This window comes from Rhodnius prolixus, unplaced genomic scaffold (genome assembly GCF_049639745.1).
Source record: "Rhodnius prolixus isolate KJV_2025 unplaced genomic scaffold, Rpr scaffold_11, whole genome shotgun sequence".
Lineage (NCBI taxonomy): Eukaryota > Metazoa > Arthropoda > Insecta > Hemiptera > Reduviidae > Rhodnius > Rhodnius prolixus.
The window spans coordinates 14741858-14764676 of NW_027411625.1; the positions used below are offsets into that span (position 1 = coordinate 14741858).

A 22819-nucleotide genomic window follows, 5' to 3' on the forward strand; every position below is an offset into this window, starting at 1 on the left:
TTACTACTTACTTACTTTTTCAGATTGGAATGTTTCAATATCTTTGTTAATAACTGTAAAAAATACTTACACATTGTTTTGGGATTGGATGAATCTATTTACAAGCGTGAAGAATTAAATTTTAAATTCAAACATTATCCTGCACTTTTGAAATACGCTACAATGAACTGGATTCTTCCTGTAGCAAGACAGTCTTTAATCCACGTCGCTACAATGTCTTTGAAGGATGTAAGTAAACCTGTAGCATGTAAGAAATTAAGATTTTGTGTGGCACCTTAAATTTAGAAAATTATTGTGGCATACTCATACATACATGTAGATTTTATGTCCGTTTTATGTGTAATATTTTGTACCTAGAGATTATTTTAAAGGTGTTCTAGAGGGTGCGATTGGTGTGAAGTGCGTTAAGCTTTCCTTTTTGCAGAGAACACTGATTTTAGAACATTAAAACATTCCAACAACACGCTAAAACATTCCAGTTTTACTGCCTTAGCAAGGGGCTTGTATGGCTAAGGATGTTACTTCTCGGGGAGGAAAAACCAAGGCCCGAGAGCTTTACCCAGGAGTCACTCTCCAGAATTAAGAGTCTGATTAAACGGACGGGTCTGGAGGGCGAGCTCTAAGGTCGGGGAGCCACAATAGATCCAAAGGGGTCGCAGTGGCGTAGGCCTTGAGGCCGCCCTAATTTAATCTATTCTATTCTACTGCCTTAGCAGCGGCTATATTCCCGTACCGTTCTTCTCTAAAGAGGCAACACTCTAGACTTGATTTTAGAGGGTTTTCAGGACGTCCCTTTCTTCCAAAAGTATTGCCTTATTTTACTTAATCTAAATTTAGGGAATGCAAATTAGATTCACTATTAACAATTCAATTCACTGTTACAATTCCAAGTATTACTGAAAATTAGTAAGTTGAAATCTTTAGAATTGCAGTAAGAGAAATTATGTGGTTCTCTCCTGGTATTTTTTTTTCCTCAATACTGTATATAGTGAAGAGGTATAGGACAGATTTTCAATTTAAATTTTCACCGGAAAGTGGTTTTACAAATTGGTCTGAGAGTTTGTGTCTGCCTGAGTGCATACATCCACCGTATCTCAAAAACAAAAGATTGCAGAAAGTTGAAATTCTCTTGAAAACGGCTCAAAGATTTTATTTAAACTTTTTTTTAAAGAAAAAAAGGTGAACATTAAGTACTTTTTTTTTGTAATATACCCAAATGTACTGTGAAAACAAGTTAAATATGTTGCAAAAATGAGTTGGAAGAAAATGCCTTCTTCCCAAGGAAGAAGTAAGTACCTTTCACTCCTTGGATTATCCGTCTCTGTAAAATGCCTCCTAGATTTTTCTGTAAACACCGTGGATTTATTACTTTTAATTTTGACATCTGTCTAGACAAATTCGTTGTAGGCATTTTATAAAGTTGTAAATTCAGTACAATGTACGGTTTTGAAAACTATTTAATATTGGTAACAATTTAATACATCGCTAATTGTCTTCAATCTCTGAAAATTAGTAAGTTTGAACCTTGCGAGTATTCATAATACAAAGTTCTATGAGTGTTCAAGCTAGGTTTCTGTTTTTACAGCAAAAGTCAATACCAAGACGTTTCAAGAAGAATTTAGCAAAATGTATGGCTTTAGTGCATGAAAATTCAAGTTCTTCTTATAGGCTGAACGGTATACATAATGACAATATGAACTTTAAAAAATTAACCACATTTGTATTATACTTCGTCGAAATGTTTCAAAAACAAAGTGAAGAAAATAAAACTAAGGTAATGTGTTGTAATGTGACGTACTCGTAATATTTGTAAACTATAATGTAAAATAGTATGAATTACAGAATCTGATTTGATTGGTATCATGAAATTTTGGTCACACGAATTTAGTTTACTTGTATCAACTGGTATCTAACCTCACAATCCTAGCAAAAAAATGTTTGAAGTGTCTTACATTTATGTAAAATACGCGTATAAGCCGTTGGATCAGGTTCCATCTCAGATGAACTTTTATTTTATTAAAGTTGACATTTTGCATTTACACATTTTTATAGAATCAGTGGCTGCAGAAAGCCGTAGATTGCTACTACCATTGTATAAATAGTCTGCTTGAACAATATGAAAAGCTGTCAATGAAACTTGGTATAATTTCTAAGTTGTCCGGACTATACCTATATCTAGTGAAAATGAATATGGCTTGTAAGTATATTTTTACGATATTTTGAGTCTTGGTGTGTGATGTTTCAGGTTTGTCACTAAAATGTAAGCAACGATTCTCTTCTAATTTCCTATTCAGGATTCACACATTAAGTCATTTTATCATTTGCCCTAGAAACTTTATTTGAAGGCGGTTTTGGAGGAGAGATGACGTTAGGCACCTTAAGTATCATTTAAGTGTATTCTATGTTTCTAATTAGAATTATAATACTAATAAGCATCACATTTTGGAGAAAATGGATAATTCATGAAATAGGATTAATTTAATCACGGGCTACTTTATTGAACCATTTTTCTGATTTTTTCCCATTCGAAGCCAAAAGTCAATGATTCCTTTAAAGTTCGTTTACACACGAAATACGTAAATGATTATTTCTTTTATTCATAACATTTTACCGCGAAAAGTCTTTTAGAGAGGTCCTGGGCGAATCGGCATGTCACGAATGCTAGCCCCTCACATAAAATTTTGTCACAATTTTCAGGTTTCACCACTTGTATATTTTTAAGGAACTAAAAAACATCGCTAGAATTCATACATTTGGAAAAAGATATTATAAATAGATATGTGAATTTACACAATTACATTTTTTAGTTCTTATATTGCTTTTTTGTTTTGTTTTCATTGAAATTCTAAACTTTTATTATTTTCTCATATTTTAATAACATTTTTTGTTATTTTAGAACTAAAATTTGCCTTTTGGCAAATTCATAGTAAATTACCGAAAAAGTCTTTCAAGCCACATTTTTGTCTATGTTTCAGTGTCCAAATGTGTGATGGACAAGATGAAATTGATTAATGAAATAAATAGTAATATAAAAACTTTAAAAGAATTACTAAGGGATTTCCGAATCAAATTATTTAGAATAATTGATGCTTCGCTACGTAATTTCATCGCTGCGAGAAAGGAACTGTTAAAAATTTCTAATGAAGATTTGGAGAACTTTAGGTAATTACAAGGAGTATTTAAATAATCACTTGGCAGAGTAAAGAGAGGTAAAACAGTCACATAAAGTAAAAATAGTTACATTTTGATCAATCGTTTAATAGCCCTGAAAAAACCTGACACTAAGCTTTTGATGTATCAATCATACATGCGCTTAACTTTAACTAAATGCACTCTACTAGTAAATGGATTTTGTTATTTTTTTGCGAATTTCTCGAAAGTGAGTAGCGTTTTCTTTAAAAATCGCTACCTTTTTTATTCGTGGGCTTAGGACCTCAGTGTTAAAGAAACAGTATTTATTATTATCTTCAAACATCTTGTATTTAAATGCGAGTTTACATGTAGTTGAAATTTTTTATTTTTTTGAACAATTTTTCAGAGAATTTTCATTCTATTGGGTTTATAGATTTGTGGGGATGTCATGATTCCCACAAAAGTATTGCATTTATGTTAATTTTAATCTTAATACTAATGAAGATATCTTCATAAATAAAATGGGTCTTTATCAGGTTTGTTTTTTTATTTTTTGCAGAAAACCAGTTTGCCCGATAAAAAGTGTAAGACACATAAATTTAGCACTATGTGCACTTATCACCAACGACAAGGTTGAAGTCTCCGAAGCGCAAAAACTTATGAGGGAACCAGACTTTATCAATATGTTGAGGCGAGTACATTCAAAAAGTGTCAGTCCGAAGACGATGGATTTTGTAAGGAGTTTGATAAAGGTAAATCAATCATTAGTTTAGGAACTTAGCAGCACAGATAAATCTTCACTGATAATCTGGCCGATGCCAGAGACCTTTAATCACCAGGATAAACCTTTGTCCGTTTGAACTTCCAATTCTGTTCGCCTTACTAATGAGCAATATTTCTTTAATATCTGAAATAGTCGTGAACATGTCCCATATGGCGGTTTCTTCGTCATTTTCACCAATTTCTAAACCGATTAGTAGTTTTCTGCATCTTATTTTAATTTCCAAATTTTCAAACTCGTCCCTCAGCTCTTGACTTTCAACTTTCAATATCGGCAAGGCTAATTATTCTGGGGTTCGCCTTGTGCCCACCCCCCATCAGGATATCTGATTTATTCTGAATGACATCCATCCCACTGGCCCGGTACGCCATTTCAACTATGGGGTGATATACCTTCGCATATTATTCCTTTAGGGCGGGGTGGCCAACCCAAATGATCTTGTGGGCCACTTAGGAAATTCATTATAAGCATAACGGACGCTTATAAAATAATATGTATCTTTTATGTATATATAGATTGGACCCACTACAAAAACTTTTTGAATTGAATATTCAAAACAGAATTTATTATTTTTTTTATTATTATTATCATTATTATTATTACTGTAATGCTTATGGAGGTTCCGGGGTGGACGTTATGCCTGAAGAGGAGGGGGTTTTTTAGTGGGTAGAACCCCACATACCCAACCCAGCCTTAATCTGGAAGGTGCCCTCTCGGAAAAAAAATATTATTTTTATTTTTATTATTATTATTTGGCGCATCAACAGCTGAGGTTATTAGCTGATCAGTTGATAAATTTCATTTTCGAAAAAAAAAAACGATTCGCAGGTGAAAGTAGACCCAAAAGCGCTCACAATTGTGCCAGATTTCTCAAATTAGAATATTGTTTTTTTTGTGATCAAATGTTATAAATATATATTTTTTGTTCTGATGTTTCAAAGATGTGTTTAGACCATTATTACATTGTGAGTCAGTCACTTCCATTTAGAGACAAACTGGAAAATTAGTATGAATAACGCGGGCCATAAAATTGTACAAGACGGGCCACATGCAGTTGAGCACCCCCGGATTACTCAAATATGATAGGAGAAGGTACAGCAATTAGAAATTTGAACGTAATGTATTGTCCCCAAAAATTATCATCTTATATTCCCTTCATAAATACAGCTAAAAGCTGCCATTCTACACGATTGAAGAGGGAAACGAGTATCATAATTGTACATATTTTCGTAGACGTTACACCAATAAGACGGAAGATTCAGCAGTCTGAATTATGAAGGAAATGCAAAACTACTAAACTTTGTGCACAATTGCAGTTGTAAACGAGTACTACAATTGTACATATTTTCGGTAGCAATAAACCTAGATTCTACGCTCCGACTTTTTTTAATGGCTAATAATTCTCCAATATTGTTTTAAGGGTAAGGAGACCTGCACTTGCCCTCCTGTTGAACGAACTTACCAAGTGTTTATCAGATACCTAACAAGTTTTAAGGAGTTTTATGATGTCCATAAATCTCATCAATCATCTTTCTATTCTATGCGAACCACCGAAGCCTACCTAAAACGGGTGAGTACGTTTTTTTAATTCTGAGTTGCAAGGTAGCAGGTGTTACTCCAGCTCCCTTTTCCTCTCATTTATTTTAAATTATTTGATATTTCCTTGTTACTTTTTATTTTATATTTAAAATATTGTAATATGGTCGAGTGGTGCAATCTCTGGGGAAAGGTGGAAGGTACTTCAAGTTTTTTCAGTTTGAGAATATTGCGGAAACAATCAGATGTTAAACTAAATAAAATCCAATACTTACGACTACAGAAATGGCAGTTTCTGACCAATACCGGATATGTATTATAATATAACTTTGGGGGTAAAAACTATTGTACTGTATCCACTAATCTTCAAGTATAAAGAACCTCGGATTGTAAAACCCTAACTTCATGAACATGCCACAAATTTGTGGTTTGGTGAGATATTCAAGAAATAGTTCATTGTGACCTAACCTAACAACTAAAAAACCACTAAAAGATAGTATGTGTTTCTGTACAGGCATTCAAACGATCCGCAGTAATCTTGCTGATTTTTAAGAAGGTGGGCAAGATTCTTTAATAGTGGTAATGCCCGGGTGTACCTTATTGTTTTTTTGTTTAATCTTCTTATAATAATGTGTATTATTGAAACTCAACACTTGTTTCAAAAAACCTTTTTCCATGGAGAAGTTCTCCTTTGTCCTCTATGAAGCTCTTAAAAAAAAAAGCGGCCGAACATATCTCCTAGTAATTTTCTACATCGAAAAATTCCTTGTCACCTAGAATAATCCTTCATTCTTACGCATTCGATGAGTGCATCGCGCTTGCTCCAAATCAAACTGCTATTTTCAATTAATTCAAAAAACTACACATTACCTACCATAAAATGGGAGGAATATTTTTTCCAGAAAAATTGCTAATGGGAGAGTTTTCATGAAAATGAGGATTTATTTTTGACAACTGTGGTTTCATTGTAGAGGAAGTGATGCTAGCAGAGAGCGCAATGTACTCACAAACTAGCGGAAGTACTTAGAAAAAATAAAAAACTTTTGTTCTCAATTTTCAGGTGTATAAGAAAATGTTAGTGAGCGTTGAAGTTGTAAGTAACATGAAATGCAAGCTGAGCAGAAACCTGAAGATAATCCCAGTGATTCTGGATATTGCTCACATCATCAAAGCCGACATACCCAGGAGCCGGCAGTTTATCAAAGAAGTTGGAAAATTAGTGATACTATTTAAGGACGAGTTTATAAGGTTTTCTTTTTCATTTTTATTTGTCCATTAATTTTTGCGGCTTATATGCAAGGGGAATAACTAAGCATGGTTCTTTTATTTATTATCGAGATTTTATTTTTTGTTATTTTGAATTAATAATTTATTGCTATTATTGTACTTTTAAAAAACCCAGTAACAATACTTAATGCTAGATAGGCTTAATTCATAATCTAATTATGTATTCTTACATTCAATCAGGAATTTAACAATTATAACCTTCCTTTCATTAAAGTTATTAAATCGACCATAATATTATATCTGTTTACATACTTATTACACATCAAGTAAAACAAAAATGTGCAATTAAATTGAAACATATGTTGTTTTTTTTTATGAAATAATTTGTTGTTCTTGTAAACTGGTCTACTGTATAATGTAAATTCAGGGAATTAAAAAGCTAATTCTCTAATTGTCCCGGTTAAATAACCAAGGTAATGAATGAATAATTTATGTCTATATTTAGAACTTAATCTGATTTAATTTTATTTCAATTATAACGATGGAGATTTCAGTTGAGCTTAAAGCCGTTCACATCTCCTCAAAGCTTTTTACAGATGTTGATTATCTGTCATCGGCTAAGGTTCTCTACGCCTTCAAGAAATAAGGGAATCTGTTACTTAAGAAAATTGATTGATTCTATGCCGAATCCTCATTTTGCTAAAAAGTCTGGAGGTCCTGAGCTCTAGACGAAAGAAATTTCTACGCGAATACCTTTAAAATAAAAATACATCGTTTTACCTAGCAACTCTCTTCCAAGATAACATTGTTCTACCGTCAGAAACCACTTCTGACACGCACACTTCTTATATATTCTTTTTTCAATATAATTAATAATTTCGGTATTAGTAATACAAATAATGAAGTTAACATCAGCAAAAGTCAGCCTGTTTATGACATCTCGTAGCCCAGTGCCAGCCTTTGTACCTTACATTAGTAGAGCGAATAATAATAAGGGAAGGAAGTGGATCAGTTGCTAGCGTTCTGGATTCCCACGTGGAGATCTCGGGTTCGAATTCAACTTCTGGCCCTAAGATTTTCTCTTCCTAGGAGCATCTTACTGCTTACTCCCCGGTGATGGTCAGTGTTGTCTGTAATTAGAGAACCCTGGCTGGAGACCGGCAGTGCACTGAAAAAAAATCCAGGCGTCAACGACCTCAGTTGTTAATGCGCCTTGATTAATATAATAGAAATAAAAATAATTATTGTTCTTGACAGGTGGCATGCTGAGCATAAAAAAATAATCTCCACAAAATTAACATTGTTGGGTACTTCTGTGTTAATCTCAGCTTTTGTAAATTATCTCGGACCACTTGTTGGGAATGCACGGAGAAAATTGCTTCATCACTGGAAACGCACTTTACATAAACTTCAAATTCCAGCCTGCAGTAAAACTGAGTTGACTAAACGCTTACTAGACATTTGGAAAATTCCACAGTAAGTGTAACGAAATTTAAAAAATTACTTTGTACCTGTAAAACTAGATCAGTTTGGTTTGAATAATAAATAGTAGTTCTCTACAATGGGTCTCCGACTTAGTTTAGCAATGCTGAACGTTCTCGAACGGCAAACAAAAGAATAATATCTCAGCTCCCTGTAAATGTGCAATTCTCTACTCTTGTGGAAGGCTACGAAATACTGAAATGCCCTATGTTTTTTCTATTAAGGTGTGTACATTTTCTAACTAGTGTGATCCAAGTTTAAGTTTGTATATGAAGTATGAGTTTGTGGTTTTGATTTAAAAGAAAATTTAAGTTAAATTATTAAAAATATTCTAATTTCACTAATATAAATTATGTAGTTCTGATGTTTCGTTGTCTTTAATTAAGTTTGTAATCATTGCAGCTAGGCAAAGTTCTTATTTTTATTTTATTTATTTATTTTTGTGCTATGAAGGTACATTAATGTGTTTCAGGTGGTTAGAGAACGGACTAATTCGTGATGACTTTTTTGTCCAAAACGTCATACTAACTTTGGGCGCTGCAAAATGTCCATTACTAATCGATCCAGAGAACCAGGTAAATTTGATTTAGCTAAATCGGATTTATTCACTGGGCGTCACGATACTATAGTGCTTAGAACAATGCTTAACAGCATTGTTAAGTCACTTGGTTCGATTTATAATCTTGGCTTTGGCTTATTTTTTGGAGAATACAAAGCAATAGTAAATTATGTTTGCTACGGCCATTAGCGCCTATTATTATTAATTTTTAATTTTTTAATTTGAAAATAATTATCAAAAATTTTATATTATTTCTTTATTTTTATATTTCGCGGCTGAACGCCTGAAAGTGACCAACTATTGATAAAAGCCTTATTGTTCCATTCTCTGGTTCCTCGACCTAGTTTGAGACGAGACCAATTTGTATAAGCTACTTACGTCATGTTCATATAAAATTAATCGATAAATCCTTTACAGATCACAAACAAACTCAAACGTTTGGTCGAAAGCGCAGGAAAGCAGTTTTTTGAAGTGTCTATTGACAATCCAAAATTTAAAAAAGTCATGGATAGTGCGATAAAAGTGGGTGCTACAGTTTTAATTACAGGTGTCTACACCATGACAAAAACTTTAGAAGCCTTGATCAGTAAGTGCTTAAAAGGCAAAAGTCAAAACTTTTAATTTTGATACACATAGTAAATTTTGTATTTTTTTAAAGGCGATTGCTAGGGCGTAATAGGAGTCTGTTGCGTTTTCACCTTTCAAACAGTTTTATTTTAACTGACTTCTTAAGGCCTCCTATTAATTTAGGCCCATTTCTTTATCACAAGCTATCTGTCTATGGCCAAAACACTTCAAATCTCGTTTTAGCTTACTCCGTACGAGGAATTTCTTTTTTATGGTTACTGAGGGTTGGCTTCTTGAAATTCATTGTGTTTTTTAGATAAGATTGTCTAATTCATTTTCAATCGCAATGTCGTTAGACGAAAAGAAAATTCCTCAGGTTTTAAAGAAAGAATCTATAAACTTCAAGACAGCTTGCTTGTCAGAAGATCATTGTTATGGATTGCCTGAATTACTGTCGTAAATTCTTGGGCCAGGAGATTCGCCTTCTATTTGTGCTTGAAGTATAATATGAGTTAAATAATATTCTCCAGAATACCTCATAACATGGCTACAGAATACTTCATAACAAGTGTTCCGATTTTAAGTGCCTTAGTGACATTATACATTTTTTATTTCACTGAAATTGTCAATATGCGTTCGTTTCAGAAATTTAATCCTCGGTGTATTGAAACTAGTGAACGATCTCAAAACAGTAGCTCGCTGTATTCCTCAGTCATATTCTTCTCATTAATAATAATAATAATAATAATAAACAGTTTAATGTGTTTTAAAAGTATAATGAAATCTTACATTTTATTTTAGATGTCAATGGTTCTCAGGAAATGAAATTTGACTGTGAACAACTTTTGCAAAGTGAACCTTTAAGAATATTTTTGTCTTCCGGACATAATTACAAAAGAATTGATCCAGTATTTTACTACAAAACTACTATCATTAATTCAACAGTGAATATAGAGGTTTGTTCGTACTGTTATTGGTTATCTACTTATAGAACTTCAGAGTAATAACATGATCATTATAATGTAATGAGGCGAGTAATGAATAGTACGCCTTTTCTAATTCAAGGAGCTCTATGGACTTAAAAGCCCATATAACCTAACCTTAGTGTCAGAGCAAATAGCATGGTGCTTATTAGACACTTGTTTGGTTGTTGGGTTGAGTTCGTGAGAGAAATTACCATCAACATATAACATCATACTAATTTTGCTAATGAACTTTCTTTTACTCTCAACCTGTTAACCAGACTTAGTATCATCTGACTTCAATTTAATTCGCACCTATGACGCACTTTCTTTGCCTAATAATTTTACCTAAAATAATTTTTAATACTTGAAGTAAAATATTAAGTGTTACTTTAAGTAACACGGTTTAAGTAACGTTTCTATAAGTTTGGAGTGAAGTCACAAGTATTAGTGTTTGTAAGCTAAAAATGTTTTACAGTCGTAAGATTAATTTATAATTCATTCTGTTACAGAATCTTGTACCTCAGATGACGAATTTAATATATTCGGTTGAATTTCCGGCTTATGAGCAACTATGGCTTGAGTTGAATGAGAAAGTTAATTATTTGAACACAAAGTTGGAGAAACAGCGAATCCTATTGTACCAAAATTTCTGCTTAATTAGGGATAATTTATTAAATAATACACGAGTCAAAATATTATGCAGACGTATACACCTTGAGAGCGTAATGGTAAGTAAATCATAAATAGATGAAAAGTGTAGCCTCTGAAAAATTAGAGCGTGCATTGGGCTCCTGAATAAAATGCTTCGGCCAACTTACCCTCTAAATTTCCCATAGACGGAATGGGCAAGAATACAACTTCTTTATCAAGGCGAGTTCTGAAGTCTGAAGGAATCAGCTCGGTCTGTTATTAAAAGCCACGCCAAAGATTCTCTACGCCTGATGGATGTGGATCCCTAGAGGTTCCGGTTGTTCAAAAGACAGAACTTCAATGGCTGGGCGAATTGAACAGCCTCCTACTCCATCTAAATTTACAGAATTGGAATAGGGTCGGATCAACCAAGAGACCAGAGAGTTATCATCTACTGCCAACCACCAAAGCTTCAGGCTTGTATAGAACTGCCTTTTTACTTGTTCTTGTGCCTACTAAGCGCAAGTTGTATTTCAATTGTGCAGATTTCCAATTGTGAGCTATTTTCAGAGATACATGTTTTGTGGTCCCCTGGGTTGAAAAAACCGTTTTTATAAAAACGTCTCTCTCTTTGATCTGATTGAACTTCATATTAAATGTAGTATGCAGTTATATTATCATTCTAATTTTTAGTACTTTTACGTTTTACTATTGTTTACTATTTATTGAAAAATGTGACATTAATGATGACAGATAATTTATCGGTTAGTCATATTACCTGTCCAGTCATTAGTTGCACGTATTGAACAGTTAGCATACTTTCACTCAAAGCATTTTAATCATTGGTTATGACTCAGTTGTAATTTTACAAATTTATAATCTTATCAAATAGAACCGAAAGGGGTTAGAGGTGTTGGTCTGTTTGTTTACCAGTCGCTTCCCCTAAAGTTTTTACTACTTCTTCACCACATTACTCTTCTTTAAAAAATTTCAATCCTTTCTGAGTTTTTCGCTGTAGAAATCAATAATAATGCTCTAACAAATTAATAATAACTATTCTATATCGTCCTTCTAAAATTCAATTCATTTCTGTTTTTAAAAATGTGCCTTTTGCAGTGTAGTAAGAATTACAAGCAAACTATAACTTTGGGCTAGGATATGCTGCTTTTCCTGTTATTAGGCCATTCTCATATTGTTTACCTGTTTATTGTTAATTATAAATGAAGTCTGTCAAGCATTTATGACTGCAACGTTGTTGCAGTCTATTTTCACATTAAAATAATTTAATATTTTTCATTTATCAAATAATTAAACTTGAACCAAAATAATGAAATTAGAAAAAGGGGTCAACGCAAGTAAGACCAAGTGATAAAAATTATTTACATTTCAGTTACTTGTGGAATTTAAGAAAGCAATGAACGAGAAACTGTTAATATTGGAAGACACGAAACGATACAAAACAGTAGCCATTAAATTAGCAATAATATACATCTCTTTAAATGAGATAAGTGTCATCAATCCACTGTGCATGCATTCACTGAACACATTTTTGAACATCATCAAATTTGCAGTAACCATCCCGTACCGAAAAGCGAAACAACATATTGGATCGCGTCAAATGATAGATCTTGTACCATTGGCCATGTTCAAGTATGTGATCGCTGGTAAGTCTTATCTTTTTTGGACATTTTTGTACTCAGTGAAGTATTTCAATATGTGATCAATCGAAACTGGCCTGGTGCCCTTTTTAGAAGAGAGTGCACAAACAGCGCACTTATTATTCTTATAAATATTTTAGTTATTTATGCAACTGAATAAACAAGAGTTTGTTCTATTGATAACATATATCCATTTTCATAGTCTGAAGTGGCAGATATTACCATCTCTTACTTATTTCTTTTTCTGCAATCATGCTACTATTATTATTAAAATTTTCTCTTCTTGCAATGCGAGGTGCATAAAGCCTGGTGTCGAAGAACCTGACACTCTTTCTACATTTTTGTGTACACCCCAGTTCTGGCTCACTGTACTATTTTCTCATGGTTCGGCATTGCTTTTTATCTTCCAGGTGACATTCAACTTCACCGATCTGAATTGCTTACGGAGGATTTTCGTCTCCCAAATACTAAGCGTCCTTTCGTCACATTTAGCCAGAACTCAGGTCTCAATCCACGGGTTATAATTCCAATAAGTGAAAAGTTTTGCTCTTTGAGATTTATCTTTAAACTGCAAGGTTTTGCATTTAGCAAAAGCATTTGTTACTAAGAGGCCATCCTGGCTTTTATTTCTGTTTCATTTTTATTTCTCTCAGGGACTAATGACCTCAGTTATTTAAATTGAGGAAGTTTTTGAAGGTAAAGTTTTTCAAGTGGTTAGAGTCTTTTTTTCTGAATTTTTCTAAAGTACCTCTAGAGTAAACAGTTTAACTATTTTTACCTGCAGCCCAATTTGTTTCGCGTAATCAAACGAAACTGGGTTTAGCCGCGTAGTATTCAATTAGAAGTGAGGTTAAATGTATTAGATCTTAAAATCTAACGTTGAATTACAGATTATTATTTTTCATTCTCGTTCAATTGACGCACTTACTACACAGTGTGAAACACAATTTTAGTCACTTATGCATAAATAATTATTGTCTTTATATTTTTCAGGATTTTTAAATGAAGATAAATTGCTTCTGGCATTTTACCTGACCACACGCTGGCAGTTCTATGACCAACATTTGACACAAAATAAAATACAGTACATTGTTAGAGGGTGCACAGAGATAGTCCCTATGAGCCAATCCATGCTTCCGTGGATGACAGATAAGGTTCGCAATATGATGATCAATTTTTACATACTAGCTAGTTTTATTGTTTGTCCATTTAAATTTCATTTTTCTGGGTAAACAACATTTGTCGTAGTTATGGTTAGGCGAATATTATTTGCATTTTGAGTTTTTTTGTAATTTCAACTGATAAACTATTTTTAATACTTGATTTAATAGTATTATGCTACAAAATAATAGTTATAATTTATTTAATTCATGAACAGGTTTGGACGGAACTGACACAGTTAGAAACTCAATTTCCTAATGATTTTAGTCATCTTATTAAAAGCATGACCAATTCAAACTACATTTCACTGTGGAAAGAGGTATTAGTATATTTTTTTCTGTTAATTAATGGATAGATAAAAAAAAATGATCGTTTTTCTACCTCACGAATTGCAATTACAATAAAACCCATAAAATCTATATTCGCCTGGTTATTTTATTCACGATATTATGTAATCTTTAAATTAAGTGTTTTCTAAGAAGCAAGAAGTGCAACCAATAAAAACTGAAAGGGCTACTTCACCCTATTAGGGGACCCGAAGACGACTCCACATTGGGAAGGACTTTTAACTAAAGCCATACAAGACAGAAGTTCTCTCACTGTAATTTGTTTTTCGATATTTAATCCTCTCTAACCGATTTTACTCTTCTTATCTAATCGTATTGTTCAATGTATTAATTTATGGCTATGGCCGTCGCAGCTGAGCCCAAAAAAAACAATCGTTCAGAAGATTTATTCATTAAATTCATAAATTATTTGCAATAGAAGTGAGTAGAAAATGTTAATTATTGTGGACAATAGCAGTGAACACCGCTTTAAGTAAACAAGAACCCAAGTATGCTGAACAATGAGCTATAAATTGAATCTTTATACCAATTCCTGAAATGCAATAGATTTTTATTTTTTTAATGGAAAAACGGTCATTTTTTATTCTATTATTTTAAATGTGTTTCTTGTACTTAATGAAAATGTGATGTATCTGTATTTGTACAGTGGTATGAATCAGAATATCCAGAATTAGATAATGCGCCAGATGAAGAATATAACAGCTATCGCAACTTTAGAAAATTATTACTCATCAAGTGTCTCAGAAGAGACAGACTAAATCCAGCCTTGACGGCTTACATTAAACTGGTAGCAGGAGAAGGCTATATCCGCAACTATTCAATCGAGTAAGAAGCTACGTTTTTTAAGTTCATGCGAACGTGTTTGGGTTTGGCAACCGGATAGAAAATGCGGTTAGTTTAAGATTTGTTTGGGAGATCGTGAAGCGAGCCGAATTGAAATAATTGGTATTATAGCTTCTAGTCTTTAAATTGCTTCTTCCTAAAACTCCACACCAAACGTTTGTAGAAAAAACAACCTGAACGTCGAATAACTCTAGCCTGCCTAGATATTGACTTCGCCACCGCAAGTGCTGCTACAAGCAAAGCGTGGGAGTCCAGAGTTTTGGCTTGCCTATCCGTTGATTGTGCCTATTTTGAACGGATTTTTTTTTTTTTAAATAAGTAATTTTGACAATAAACTTAAATTTGTTTTTCATATTTTAAATTACCATAACTTTTGAAAAACCTAACTGATTTCAAAATCTTTTTTTTTTGTTTTTTTAGGAGCTCAAATACTATAAAAATATGCAACAAAAAATATAACGTTCCATTTGAAAAACAAAAGTTGGATGCTGTATCTCGAGATACAGGGGTTAAAAAAATGGGTCAATCACTGAAAATAAACTAGACTAAAAATTATTAAATACGTATTTTTTATTTTTTCGAAATTTCCCGCCGTTAAAAAAAAAAGTGGGTGGAGCATATAACTTTGGTCACCCTATATATATATATATATATGTATAAGTCTATCAATTTTATTTGATACATTAAACTTGGAATTTCATTTAATCCTCACTTTTAAAGTGTCACTAATGTCTGTAATTTTAGAGTATTATATGTGAAATGGGCACTAACTACTTCTCTTATCAACAAACAATTTTGTTACCTTTTTGTGTCATTTGTCATTTCTGTGCATTCTACGGTTTTCTTCTTTTTTATTTAGCACTTCCGTCCATGAAGTATCTGAATTTTCTGTAAAATATTGATCTTTCTTCCCTATTCTTTAAAGCTACTAAGTACCTATTACTGTACTACTGTATAGTAGTACTATACTACTTCTGTACTAAAGCACTACTGCGCTTCCATTATCCATCATTTGATATAGTACATAAAACCAATTTAACCTGCTTTTTGTATATATTCCACTGAATTTGGTTAAGAATTTTTTTTTTCTATAATTCTTTATTTTCTCAATACCTTTATTTAAAAGAGTTGAAATCATATCCTGCTAGATAACCCTCGTTATCTCTCTTATCAAGTCATTTGATCAACGTGCGTGACTTCATAACTTGAATTTTTTCAGTGTTGACTTCTACACCGAGTTTATTTGCTTCTTCTACGAACACCCTAATCGCGACCGCCAAAGCTGCCGCTGATCTTGTAATAGAAGAAACATCAACATAATATGCCAAGAACTATACCATTCTGTTGAAAATTGAGCCATTTTAGTTAATCTTAACAACTCTTATCGTTTTCTCTAGATTCAAGTAAAATAGCCGGTGACTTGGCTCAGTCCGGTAAAATGTTACAATTACCTCTGACACCTTGTTTAGTAGATGTATTGGCATCTTACACCCATCTAATTAGATTATTCTGTAGTATATATTTTTTTAAAACAGTGATTGTACCTGTAGATGCTGTCGTATGCCCAGCGGAAATTAATGAAATCAGAATAGAACATTCCTTTTCAAAAATCAGTGCAGTGGGAAATAAATTATATATAAGAACTATATATAGTTCTCATATTTTCTCTCACTGGTGGACTCCATCAGGCTTGGCTAATTAATCAAGATATCTATCATATATCGATATTTAAAAAGACAATTTTACGGTTATTCTGATGTATTTTTGTCTTTATTAAGATATATTCTGTCTTTTGCTTGTAATTCTGTTATTTGTTAAAAAGCTTTACGTATATGTATATTACAATTTGTTGTAGTTTGAAGCAAATAGTCTCATGGAACGTGTACAATGAACCTGTGCTGTTCTTTCAACACAATGATGCAAATATCATGAAGAGCATGCTGCAGTACGCCAGCGAATGGCGTCAACTCAAGAACATGTGTATACTTACTATTGGTCAGAAGTCTAATAAGGTAAATGTTACTTCCATACCGTGTGGTGTGTGTTTCGCTTTCTGTTTTGGAGAATTATAAAAGCAAGATTTTCTAATGAAGGGAGAAGTAGTTAAAAGATGGTGGAGTGTTTCGCTGCCCGAAGATGAGAGAAGTCAAAAAGATTGTAGAGATATTACGCTGCCCTAAAGTAGTCAAAGTTAGCTGTCATATTTTAGTACAGTGAAACAATAAGGCTTGTAACTGAGATTTAGTTGGTTTGATATCTTTTACTCTTCGGACTTATCGAGCCCAGCCTTCAGATTCAAATCTATGAAACGGAAATTAGGTGAATTAAGTCCTCCTGTTGTAAAGATTAAAATTATTCATGTGCAAAATGACTATATTGTGTGTTATTATTTTAAATTATATGCTTATTTATTTATTTCAACTCTCTCCAGTGAAGTGTCCTTCACTGACCTTACGAGATCGCTTTGGAGTACAATTCAGTAATGCGACTAATTATTGTTGAAAATTTATTAATTAAATATTGTCCGAAACTACCCGCCCCTATGTTAAGTCCAAGCGCGTCCTTGCTCTTGTACTAGTCTGCTACAAATTGTTCAGTTTTTTTGAGATTTCCTTATTTTAACTTTACATTACGTTCATTTTTAAAGACGTAAAATAAATGTTCATTGCGACCTAAATGTATATATATTTTTTTAACAAATTCTTTTTACGTATAGTAGTTTTGGGTAAACAGCAACGGTATATTGCTCTATAATCTGTTATTTCTGAGTACGGTTTTATGAACTTTAATAATTAACTGTATTTCAGAAATTCGGGAAATTAAAAAAATATTGAAGTTAGTACTTTGAAAATTGCTGCAAAAGAAAGTCCTATGAGTGTTCACATCAGTTTGTTTTTTTCTTTAACGTCTAATCAGAAGATTTTAAGATATGGGTTTAAGACACACGATTCCGCTTTGTCAGTTCTGAGAGGTGGAATTTACAGACGTCACCTCAAGGCAGCTGACTTGGGGCGAAGCTTAGTATTATCTTAACGGTATCGTAATAAAAAAGTAAAAATTCTAAATTTCCGAAAAAATAAAGGTAAATCCTCAAGGAAAGTAAGAGAAAGTCGTGTGTTCACTCAAGATTTTTTTCATCTTTTAAAAGTTTTTAAAATATTTATGTACATATAAGATTTTAAAGATTATTTTTGTAATAATGTTTTTCAGGAAATAATTGAAGCATATAGACGAGCTAGCTTATTGGAATGCTGGATTGTAATAAAGAACTGTTATCTTTGGACGGAAGAACTGGACGAGATATTAGAAATTCACTCTGCATTACCCAAAAGTGGCGATAAGTGTATCACATGCCGTTTATGGCTAACCACATGCTACACCACAGAGATGCCTAAAGAATTGTTAAGGCGTTCCATTAAAGGTAATCTGCGGTTTTTGGAATTGACATTATTCGAAATATAAGGGTGTCAAATAAGTACTTTTTTTTCCAATAATCCGCAAGGGTACTTTGTTTTATTAACAACCATCATTCTTAAAATTTCGAATGTTTTCTTATTAATTTTTAATATTTCTGTCTCTTCATTTAATGCACTAGTTAATAGCTTAGATGTTGAACCTTGCGTGGCCCCATTCAACCACAAACTGCCGGAACGGTTTCTTTTGAATCCCCATGTCAACTAGAAAATTTGAAAAAAGTGATTCTCTGTGTTTGGTGGAACTTCGAAAGCGTTATTCCTTTCGAGCTGGTTGAATCCGATATGTACTCGACTAAGCTCTACATTCCTCTTTGACTGAAAAATATCCGTTTTTGGTTATTGGAATAAAATAATCTACTTCAACAAAAACTCGTTATGGCTGCACAAGAAGTCACGCCAAAAGTCCCGATTGAAAGAAAATTTGAATTTCAAACTTTTTCCTGATTCTGACCAGCCCTTATTATTGAAAACACCCTCTGATTAATAAAATCTCTGCTACATGGGGCTCAAGGGTTAAAGTTAAAACAGGTACAGAGGAAGTGTAAATAGCTGCTGGCACATAAATTGATTGTTTGCTTGTGTTCAAGTTATTGGAAATGTTGGCCAAAATGTTGTATCAATAGATGTGCAAACCATTTTTGAATCGTTAGGTGAAAAGGTACAAACCTTAGTAACATTCTAATATACATTACTTCAGGCCACTTGTGAGGATAAGCTATGACTGTCTTTCTTTCTCTGACTTTCGTGACTTTACTGCACTCTATTACATGAGATTTAATAAAGTAATTATCAAATTATTATAATGTTGCAGTAGAAGGAAAAACTTGTATCTTATCTTTTGTAGTTGTAGTCCAAAATCAGAGATGTTTGCCAGAAATCATGAACGAAGCATTGTCCACATTTGAACGAGATTACATACAGACGTGCGGTAATAAGCACTTTGGGATACTGCTGTTTGCCCTGACTTTTGTGCATGGTGTATTCAATGTAAGTATTTTCTTATAAATAATAGGATTTTAAATATGCCTTAAATCATTAAAAAAAAAAAAAAAAAAAAAAAAAAAAAATAGGATTTTGAACAAAGTTAAAAAAACATGGTTTATTAATTTTTTTTGACTTTCTTAGAAATAAGCCCTATTGTGATTGATTGTGTTGATCTTTGCTGGATTAGATTAGATACTACAAGGATTAGTCAATATAGTCCACGCCAGTGTGGCCCAGAGCGTTTGTTGTTGGCACACACTAATCTTTGCTACGCCATTCCTTGTAATTGGAAGAAAATAAAAGTCCCTCACTCCAGTTCAATTTCGCGGAATTATAAGGCGCCCCCACAGCCGAGCGGTTAGAGGCGAGGCCTGCAAAGCTGATATGTATTGTGTTACTGGGTTCGATTACAGTCTTGGATTTTTTTCAATAGTTGATATGAAAAATTTAATTGTAAAGTATGTTTGATAGTGGCCTATGTCGATTAAAGCCCCCTGAAAAAAGTAGACATTACTTTATTTTTTTACATTACGTATAGATTAGATCTAATACTTTTATTTTGTACAAAATAGTTTAATGGCAGTAGTAGGAATGTGGTTGGTTTCCCATCATTTCAATGTAAAGTACTACAAATATGACCAAAACATTCAGAGTCTGAAAATTTTTTATTATTTAGAAGTTTAAACATAGTAATAGTGCTGACACAAGATTTTTTTTTTATAGGTAAGAAGAAAATTTGGGAAAGTCGGTTGGAATATCAGCTATGATTTTGGTGAAAATATCTATACATTGTGCGCAGATCTTATAGCCTATTACCTAGCCGATTTGACAGACCTTTCTGAATCCTGTATTAACTGGGATTATATCAAGTACTTGCTAGGAGATGTATTCTACGGCAGCCAAACACTCGATTACTATGACTATGAGTGGATTATGACCTACGTTGAAGATTTCTTTGATGATGATCTGATCTTAAAGGACCATATACTGTGGGATAGATACTTCCGTAAATTTAAATTTGGCCGTCATGAAAATTACGATATAAGGGATTACTTAAGTAAGTTTGTTTTGGTTTTTTCGGTTTTCCCTCCCCTTCTCTTACTCCTTGAATGCAAGGGTTGCCTTGCATGCATGCCTTTGACGATTTTAATTCAATTTGGTTCCGCCCTTACTGCCTTACCTTGTTGCCAAAATTAAAATCAGTCGCGAACTTATAAAGTTCATTTAAAGGGTCAAAAATTAATTGAGCGTAATCATAGACTTCTGAACATTGAGAAATCAGTCATTTGAGCGGGAGAAATTACAACTTCTATATCTTCTCCATTAATGAAGTGAACAAAATTGAATAGAGCTTTATACTTTAAGAAGCTAGCTAAAATGTGATTATTTTTTGAGATCTAAAAATTTCAACATCCTACATCGCCTACATGATTACATCTCCATTGATGATATTCCTTTCAATTGTAGAGCTAGATGTAGCCAACAATTGAGCCAAATTACTTAGGGTCTAAACATTATTTGAACTCGATATTCATCAACATCAATATTTCTCGATATTCATTTAACATCAGTCTTCCAGCCACTGACACAAAGTCACATGACCAGACGTCAGTCAATGAATGGAAGTTGTGGGCATAGAAAATAGGCTAAAATTTCGAACCGCTTTCAATAATAATCTATAAGAGTAGCAGTCATTTTGTGAAGATAACAATAACTCTGTTTTAACTTAAAAGGAAAAGCTACTTGTAAAATCACTTTGAATATTAATTAACTTACAAATTCATTTTGTTTACAGATGAAATTAAGAAAGTACCGTTGGGTAATGATCCCGAAATGATGGGACTCCAAAAAAATGCTATTGCTTACTACCATCTTGAGGAAAGCAATTATGTGTGTGAAACATTCGCAAGGATTCATAAAGAGAATGACCGTAATGATAAATTTTTTTCAAGTAGTGGATTCCATGCCGATGGCATTCCTAAAGTTTAGAAAAAGAAAAATTTGTAAAAAAGTAATACAAAAGCAAATTGTAGTGCCTTTCTCTAAATTGATGAATCATTGGCTCCGAAGCATATGAGCCATTGATCAGACAAATGATAATGATACTTGATTAGGTCGGATGGTGCAGGATGTGTTAACAGTCGATTCAATCAAGTTTGAATTTTCTGCTGGACCAATTTTGATGTTTGGTGTCACGTATTATCCTGTTGGACAGTACTCGTATTTAGTTTGCTTTAGCCAAATATTTCTGAGTCATACATCATTCCAGCTATCTATCTTCAAAGTAACACTCGTACGAACTCGAAAAAACAAGTGTGCCGCTATGATTTGATTATCATAGGTTATTTGTCCTGCCTCATTTCAAGATGAATACATCTCCTTCTACCCTAAAAGTGGCCTTTTGGTATCATTTTGAAACTCTTCATAGGCCCGAATGTTTTTCAACAAGAGGAGAATCTCAAGTTTGATGTTGAATTGCGGAATACTAATCCTTCTTATTAAATTGGTCCTTAAAAAAAATTGGACCCAACGCAGCTTAGTAAGAAATGTTCCTCTTGGTCATATTTACTCTTTGCTTTGTCTACCCAGCCGGCTACTTCATTTCTCTCTGTTTGTTGACACTTTAACCGTCAGCTAAGATCAAAGGCGATATGCTATTTTATTTCGCGAGTTCATTAGCGTTGACATTGCTTTCTATGTTTCAATACTCGGGATTATTTTTCCGTATACTACTCGCTTATCTTGAGCTATGCAACTCCAAGGAGTATAATTAACTTTCCATGAAGTTGAAATCTAACTTTCCTCGTAGTTTTGCTATAAATTTTCTTTGAATTGAAAAAAAAAAAAGTTTTAGATTTTATAATTAATTATTTTGCATTTGTTCGCAGCTGATGAAGATATAATAAATAAACAGCAAAATTTCTTGAAGCGATTAATCTACAGTATTAGATTAAAAGTTCCTTTACCCTTTGACACACATAAGTTGGAACCAGATGATGAATACGAAGAAATCTCAAGATGTGACGCAATATTTCAGCTGGAGCTGATCCGATTTAATGAGCTTATCGGAATAATGATTAAAGACTTAGACGAATTGAGTATGGTACAAAATAATTTTTCCCCATTATTTAATATGAGCATTGTGTTTACATGAAAAGTGGTTTAAAAGACTAAGTGAAAGTAAAAGCCTAAAACAACTAGTTATAGGCGTTGCCAAATTTCAGGCTAAGGTGGCAACTTATCATTTTATGGAGCTTAAATAAAGGGAAGAATGCAGACAGAATAAAGAACTAACATCTGTATTGAAAAGGGAATAATTGTTAATAATTAGTATTTGAAAAAAACTTTGTTAGGTCCATGGAACATTTTCAAGCATGTATGAATAAAGTAATAGTACTAGTCAAACACAACTTTTCAACGTTTACACATAACACCCAGTATGTTTAAGCAGTCCTGTGCCGATGTGTCCTG

General features: G+C 33.0%; 1 protein-coding gene across 1 annotated transcript in view; it reads left to right on the forward strand.

Moving 5' to 3' along the window:
- Positions 1-22819, forward strand: part of LOC141459407 (dynein axonemal heavy chain 10-like) — a 43796-nt gene that overhangs the window by 17128 nt on the left and 3849 nt on the right. Inside the window, exons 19-40 of the mRNA XM_074138471.1 lie at positions 24-228; positions 1586-1774; positions 2053-2197; positions 2976-3162; positions 3692-3884; positions 5334-5483; positions 6510-6697; positions 7934-8152; positions 8631-8733; positions 9135-9303; positions 10086-10240; positions 10759-10977; positions 12270-12543; positions 13531-13691; positions 13916-14017; positions 14692-14870; positions 16744-16900; positions 18099-18309; positions 19209-19351; positions 20072-20405; positions 21144-21278; positions 22237-22451. Of these exons, the coding sequence (XP_073994572.1) occupies positions 24-228; positions 1586-1774; positions 2053-2197; positions 2976-3162; positions 3692-3884; positions 5334-5483; positions 6510-6697; positions 7934-8152; positions 8631-8733; positions 9135-9303; positions 10086-10240; positions 10759-10977; positions 12270-12543; positions 13531-13691; positions 13916-14017; positions 14692-14870; positions 16744-16900; positions 18099-18309; positions 19209-19351; positions 20072-20405; positions 21144-21278; positions 22237-22451 (4033 nt within the window). The remainder of the gene's footprint in view (positions 1-23; positions 229-1585; positions 1775-2052; positions 2198-2975; positions 3163-3691; positions 3885-5333; positions 5484-6509; positions 6698-7933; positions 8153-8630; positions 8734-9134; positions 9304-10085; positions 10241-10758; positions 10978-12269; positions 12544-13530; positions 13692-13915; positions 14018-14691; positions 14871-16743; positions 16901-18098; positions 18310-19208; positions 19352-20071; positions 20406-21143; positions 21279-22236; positions 22452-22819) is intronic.